At 40.3% G+C, this 6,849-nt stretch overlaps 1 protein-coding gene across 7 annotated transcripts in view; it reads left to right on the forward strand.

Annotated features, from left to right (window-relative positions):
- The window catches only part of AHI1 (Abelson helper integration site 1), a 184,167-nt gene extending 178,047 nt beyond the window's left edge, over positions 1 to 6,120 (forward strand). For 5 of the 7 annotated variants that reach the window (XM_034765595.1, XM_034765596.1, XM_034765597.1 and 2 more), the window contains one exon: positions 3,293 to 6,119. In XM_034765595.1, coding sequence (XP_034621486.1) covers positions 3,293 to 3,506 — 214 coding nt within the window. In that variant the 3' untranslated portion in view covers positions 3,507 to 6,119. Of the gene's footprint in view, positions 1 to 3,292 lie in introns of all 7 variants that reach the window. The other 2 variants (XM_034765598.1, XM_034765599.1) reach the window with 1 other exon arrangement.
- Positions 6,121 to 6,849: the final 729 nt, after the last annotated feature.

Genomic DNA, 6,849 nt, shown 5'->3' on the forward strand with positions numbered 1-6,849 from the left:
GGTAGAACATTTCAGAACAGTTTCCTCCAGAGCGCTCTCATGCCCCCTCCTCCCTGCCTTCACTGTTCCTAAATATTCTGAGCGGGAGGCTATAAAAAGGAGTCATGGCATTCCAGCCACCTCAGTTCCTTCCAAACACAGCAGCAGAAAGACCAAGAAGCTCTCCAGATTGATCCATCCTCTTTGAGGACTCAGTGCCCTAGATAGATTTTTTTTTTAGTTAGGATTAATATTAGAAATTTTAGCTTATTTGTTTTCTTTCTTAAAAGTATTTATTTTTTTAGTTTTTATTAGTTCCAACACCTCAGTTCAGGTGTCTGTGGCAGGTCTGAAGAGGAAGAGACCAGGATTTAAGAGTTGTGCCTCTTGTTGTGCTGTATTCCCACTTTGAATGCCCATACCAGGTGTCTGGCTTGCTTGGGGGAAGGAATGCTCTCCTGCATGGTACACAGTCTGCAGCACCTTCATCCTAAGAGCTCACAAAGAGTGTCAGAGCCAGCACCAAGCCTTAGTACTGCTGGAGGCGCTAGCAGCCAAACCCTACCCACGTCTGTGAGTGCAGAGAGGCCTGTGTCAGCTCCTACCCCTTCAGGCAATAAAAAGCTCAAGATGCTGCTGAAGGTACTGTCAAAGGATCCTAAGCCATCAGATCCCAGTTCAAGACACAAATGGAACCCCATATGTGTTAGCAGAGACAGTCATAGTGGGAGCACCCCTTCATATCCAGTACCTCTGTTCCAGATAAGATTATGGTGCAAGTATGGCACCTGTTAGCAGGGCGGAGCACCATTCCCAAGCCCTCTTGGATCCTTAGGTCAGTTATGAAAACACCCTGGGCCAAAGGTTAAGGCCATGGCACAGTGCAAATGCCTATAGAAGTGTCATGCCCCTAATGCAACAACCATATCAGTTCTGGATCTTGGTTGTGACTCCTTGCTGCCATCAACGGAGATCAGATCCTCAATCTAACATTGAAATAGATTGTGACAGATAGGTTAAATTACCATTTCTGTTCACAAGAAAGCATATCAGGGCAAATGCTACATAGATGCTCTACACAGTTCACATATATACAGACCATGCTCTTACCCTAGTAGGTACTATGGTGGGGAACCTGAAGCAAAATATTGGCAGGACTGACAATTCCCTCCTTGTGCCAGATGAACTTACTGGTCCTCACCCAGGTGTTATGGGGATAGTGAACACACTTGTCCTTACAGGCACCAGTCCCCTCCTAGAGGTCAGGGGAAGCTTCATACATTGAATCTGCTGCTCCCATATCAATCTGCATCACTGGGCTATCAGGACCACTTCCCATCAGTAGTCCCAGAAACCCTTTCAGAGGAAGAACCAATGGGACCCATGGAATTCCAGGACACACATCTAGAGCCTGCTGATGAGTCCTTTCCTGATGATAACGTGGAAGTTGCTTCAGCATCTTCCCCATCAGAAGATGTCATTCAGTTTCATGAACTGTTGGTCACAATGGCTTCAACTTCACTCTCAATTGCAGGAGTGTGAAGATATGCTACATGAAATGCTATATACATTTACAAAACATTATGCAGTAGACCTAGCCTCCCATTCAGATGCTCACTTTGGTACAATAGTACTTCAGTCATTATTTAATTAGGACACCATGTCCCACCTTCCTCACATGTCAGAACTGCATATCAAATTATTCCATGAGTGGGGATGTACACAGGCCACTAGAAGAAGAGGAAAAAATGAAGGTCACTCACCTGGAACTGGAGATCTTAAAGATGGCCCTGCACATTCACAGTCACTGCCTACCTTCCTATTTTCCCCCAAAATCCTAATGTAATCTTGGACCTGAGGAGGAGGTGGTGGAAAGAGTTGTGGTGGCCAGATTACCTTGCCCCTTTTTTTATAGCCTCCCGCCCAGAATGTTCAGGATCAGGGAGGGTAAGGGTGCTCCAGCAGGCACTGCTGTCGAACATTTCGTGCTCGGAGCCATAGGCATCAATTCTGTGGGTGCTCTGGGGCTCAAGCACCCACTGGAAAAAAAAAGGGGGGGGGAGTTCTCAGCACCCACAAGCCACCAGTAGGTGGCATGAGTATATACATGGCGCTCAGTGAAGGCAGAAAGCACCCACTGGCAAAAACAAAAGTCAGCGCCTGTGCTCAGAGCTAAACTGCCATTACATCCCAGAGGTTTGGATGTGCACAGTTCATCTCAAAAGAACTCTGTTTACAGGAGAATAGCCTTCATTTCTTCAGCAAGACTACCATTTGAAGGGCTTGCATATGAAAGCTTATTGCACTAGAGCAGTATCTCCAACATCAACTATTTTTCTGCCTTGCAACTTCCAGGGCAGCTCCATGAAGCTCTGTATGTACTTTGGACTTCAGTCATCCATGCTTATTATTTATTCATGTGTACTGTGGTAGCACTTGGAGTCCTGGTCATGGACCCAGACCCCATAGTGCTGAGCACTGTGCAAACACAGATCAAAGAGATGGTCCCGTACCCAAAGAGCTTACAGTCTAAACTAAGTCATTATTTAAGTAAGGTTACATCAACTTCTGCCCAGAACAGAGAGTCCATGACTTTGCCTTGATGAGGGTTGCAGCACTATAATGAACTCAAATTCCTGCTGTATTTGGGGGTCTGCAGATGGCCATCACAACCCATAATTGGGTGGCAGCAGTTGGGGAGGGTATATAAGGAAATTGACTTGATTCATGATGTGTTTGGAGCTTATGTGAAGTGCCCAGTCCATTAGTGGAAATGAAAGCAGCTTGCATTTCTGTAAATACATCCTAGTTCAGATACTTTAAATGATCAACTGAGTTACTCCACTTTGCATGATTTTCCTAGAGTGGGTGAATGAATAAATAAACCAGGAATCTCTCTCTGACTGGAATATTGTGGAAATCAAAGTTGGAGGATGAAAAATATTCTGTAATGGTTCTTTGGAGGAGGCCAGAGGGTTGGTAATTTGACATTTTTAAATAATTAAACTTATTGATTACTCAAGGTTCTAGTTAGTTTTAAAAATCATAGGCAGCTGTCATCAAACAGGACTGTTAGAACATATGTTGCAAAGCAAACCAGTGGATTTGGAACAGAGACCACCATACTTGGATCTAGTGCTTTTGTCTGTTTTGGTTCTGCAGTAGCCCAGTAGTACTTTCAGCTGTTTCACCACTATACCCAGGGGGGAAAGGCAGACAATTGTTTTAGCATGTCAGCTGTGGGTGGAAATAGCTCTAAACTTTAGCTAATTCTGTATGTTTCTTATCCTCCTTCTCTCCCCCTCCCCAATAGAGTTACAAAGAAGAAGAAAAGGATACTGAAGAATGAAACAATGGAAAATCCACCAAATTTAATGGCTCTTGACACCCCTGTATCATCAATTACCACTAACGGTGTTGAAAACAAACCTAGAACACATGGGTTAGAACTGAAGAAGAAGAAAAGAGCAGTGAAAAACTCAAGTGCAAGTGGAAAGACAAATGTTGCCTTTGAACCTGATAGTTGAAGTGTCATAAATGAAGTAATCATTTAACTCCAGATATAGGTGTTGCATTCAGAATATTATATGCAAAAAAATGGATTTGAATGGGATTTATGCTGAAATGATAATCTCACTTCCAGGATAAAAAAAAATTGAAAACCAAAACATTAAACATAGACAAACACAAAATTCCCCCATACTCCTGTCAAGACATGCCATGTGGTCTGGAACCTAATTCTGCAAGGAACCTGGCACCTCCAGCTCTTACTGAGGTTAACGAAACTTGAGTATCCAGCACGTCACAGGATTGGGCTCCTGGACAGTTCAAGCCTGAAGTTTGACTTTCATATTTCCCAAGAGCAGCATTTACAGATGCATTCTGAAATAATCTAAGTCCCAATTCTGCTACCTTTCTCATGCTGACTAGAATTTTACTGTTGGAAAGATTCCCATTGACTTCAATGGGCGTTGGATCCAAGCCATTTTTGAGCATGAGCAAAGGTGGTAGAGTGAAGTCCAAAATTGTTAGTACTCTGTGACCTAAAATGAAACAAGCTTGACCAGGATAGAAGGTTTCATGTTAGCAATTTTGATTTTCTTGCATGTAAAAAGACAGACAGTATTCTGTATTTAGCATGTGAGCACTCTGAAAGAATCTTACACAGGTCTACATGAAAACATACACTTTTTATGTCTTCCTGTTGTTGAGTATTCACTTTGGACTAGATTTTGCAATCCTTGTTTATATTGGTGAACACCTACTCATGCAAGTAAATTGACTTCAGTGGAACTACTTGTAGATAAAGCTCACCAACATGAGTATGGATTGGAAAATTCATCTTTTTGGTACATCGATTTTTAAAATGAAGGCTTTTTATAAATATATAAATGTGCACTAAAACTTTGTAAAACTCAGTTTTTGCTGCACTCAGAGCAGCATTGCCAAATATATTTTACTTTATTTTGAAGAAATGTTTCATATCAAAATGGGTAGTTTATTTTATGCTGTGTGTAGTATTTATTTCCTTTATATGTTTAGTTTATCTCTTTTTTAAATTAATAGCACTATGTTGTGAACCATTATTAATTATTTCAATAACTTCTTACAATACTATCATTTTACATTTGACATTAAATGAAATACTTTCCATCAGTTAATGCTGGTATTTTTTTCTGACTGATGGCGTCCAGTTTATTTTTACTCTGCTAGGAAAATCTTCCCCCTCCCCCTCTGAAGCAATAAATAACATAAAATTAGAAAACCCTTATTTAGTAGACAAGGCACTTGATTCCATTAAAAAAAGAAGTGAGAATAACCATGTTGGGCACTGATGTGTGAAATGCACCCAGATGCAAAGGACTAGTTGCCATATATTCTAGTATCATCCCTGCACATGTTTTGAAGGCATAAAAATATGTAAACATGTTTCTGTTGGGTAAAACTCCCCAGGAAAAAAATCCTTTATTCAGGGGCATTGTTAAGGGCTCTGTTTGCCCAGTGCGTGTGTGTATGCAAATCCCATATTCTCCTAAACTGGAGTTACATGTGTGCACTGGGGTGATAATGAACTCCTGTGTGTGTTTCCCTAGCCATATATTATAAAAGCATATTATTCCGGTGTAGTGAAACTGCTTAATATTTTAGCCTGGCTTCTTGTCTAGCTGCTGTTTAAATACAGCCCAGCTGCTACTTCAGTGAGGTGTGTGGGATTTAATGTTTTATGAAAGGAAAACGTCAGCATCTTATGACTTTAAAATGCCATTGGTCACATTTAAAGATAAGGGCAAAGCATGACATCAGGCTACACGTCAGGGCGAGTGGAGCCGTAGCCAAGAGCTGGGTGCTCCAGCCTAGTAAAATGTTAATTTGGCATTGTGGATGCTGAAGATAAAAATAACACTTCACATACACACCAGAGAGAAATGGTAGTTCTAATCAAAGGCACAGTGCCTCCTTTCATGCTTGCGAACTAGGGCTCCAATTATGTTCACTGCTCTGAAGCTGAACAGAGCTGCTTTGCCACACTTTCCAAATTGAGAGAGGAGAGGCAGAAGACACGTCTTTCAAGGCACAGTTCCAAATAACAGTTAAGCAGAGAAATCAAATAAAAGACCCAACATGAAAATTTATGGAGTTGAAAATATACTTTAAACAACTGTTTTGTTACTATTCTCATTATTACAGAATCACTGGCTTTATTTGCATTATCCTTTTCTCCCCGCCTCATGGAGGTTAGATTCTTTTACTGCTTTGTATTCCTTCAGTGCAGTGTGAGAGCGAACTGCATTTACTTCAGAGGAAATGAGAAAGAACAAAGATCTGCATTTAACAAAACAACACTTCTGAGCCATTTTCAATATCCAAATTAGGAGATTCAGATTAAGATTATTATTAATCTTTTAAAGTAGTACGTATCAGGAGATAATATCAAGGACTTGTAGTTTTTACCTGTGTTTAGAAATGTAGCTAATACATTATGTAAAAAAATCTCATTTTTCCTTTCAGTGGTGTTGAAGTCTGAGAAATGGGAATGCTTTTTTCCCCCCCGGCATTCATATTATGTTTTAAATATACGTACAACCATCGAAGAATAAGTTTTCTATTTGTCAAGTCAATTTGTAGTAGCAAGGGGATGGTTTAGTAAACTAATCTTGGAAATGAAACTTTGTCTCCTTGTGTAGCATGGTGCCTTTTTCATGATAATGCAGCGCACACACACACACAAAAAGTTATAAAAAATGGTGAACTTCACACACTTGGTGGCAACTTTCTAGACATTTAGAGGGACTAAATTTTAATTTGGGGGAGGGGGATTTCAGAATGCATACTGCACAAATGATCGGAAAAAATTTCCCTCCTCCCCCCCCCTTTTTTTTTTTTAAGAGCTGCACATTAAACATCTCAAAATGTGAGTGAGCTGAGACCTTGTTCACTAAGCTACTGCCCAGAATGGCAGAGTTATAAATACCTGCATGAGGGGTTTCTACAGGAAACACAAACTTAACCTTGATCTATTGGCACAAATAGTGTCATTGGAATAATGACAATGGCAATCACTGGTGGAACAAAGCAGGTAGAAATCTATATAAAGAGATGAAAAATTACAAAAGTTTATAACTACCTGACCAGTGATAGTATAGTGGTTTGTTGTTTTGGGGTTCTATTGTATATTTTTTTTTCTGGATACATACATTTCTCCAGCTGTAACATGTATTTGTGGTTCAGCAAAGAAATGTTGAACACTACACAAATGTGAACAATTAAAATGGAAAGGAAGAGACAACTCATTTTTTCCTTGTATTCCCCCATAACCATCAGCTTGCATTTGTTTTTTGCCTTAATGCTTTAAGGAATGGACATCATAAA

The sequence above is a fragment of the Trachemys scripta genome, chromosome 3 (genome assembly GCF_013100865.1).
Source record: "Trachemys scripta elegans isolate TJP31775 chromosome 3, CAS_Tse_1.0, whole genome shotgun sequence".
In the NCBI taxonomy this organism is placed as follows: domain Eukaryota; kingdom Metazoa; phylum Chordata; order Testudines; family Emydidae; genus Trachemys; species Trachemys scripta.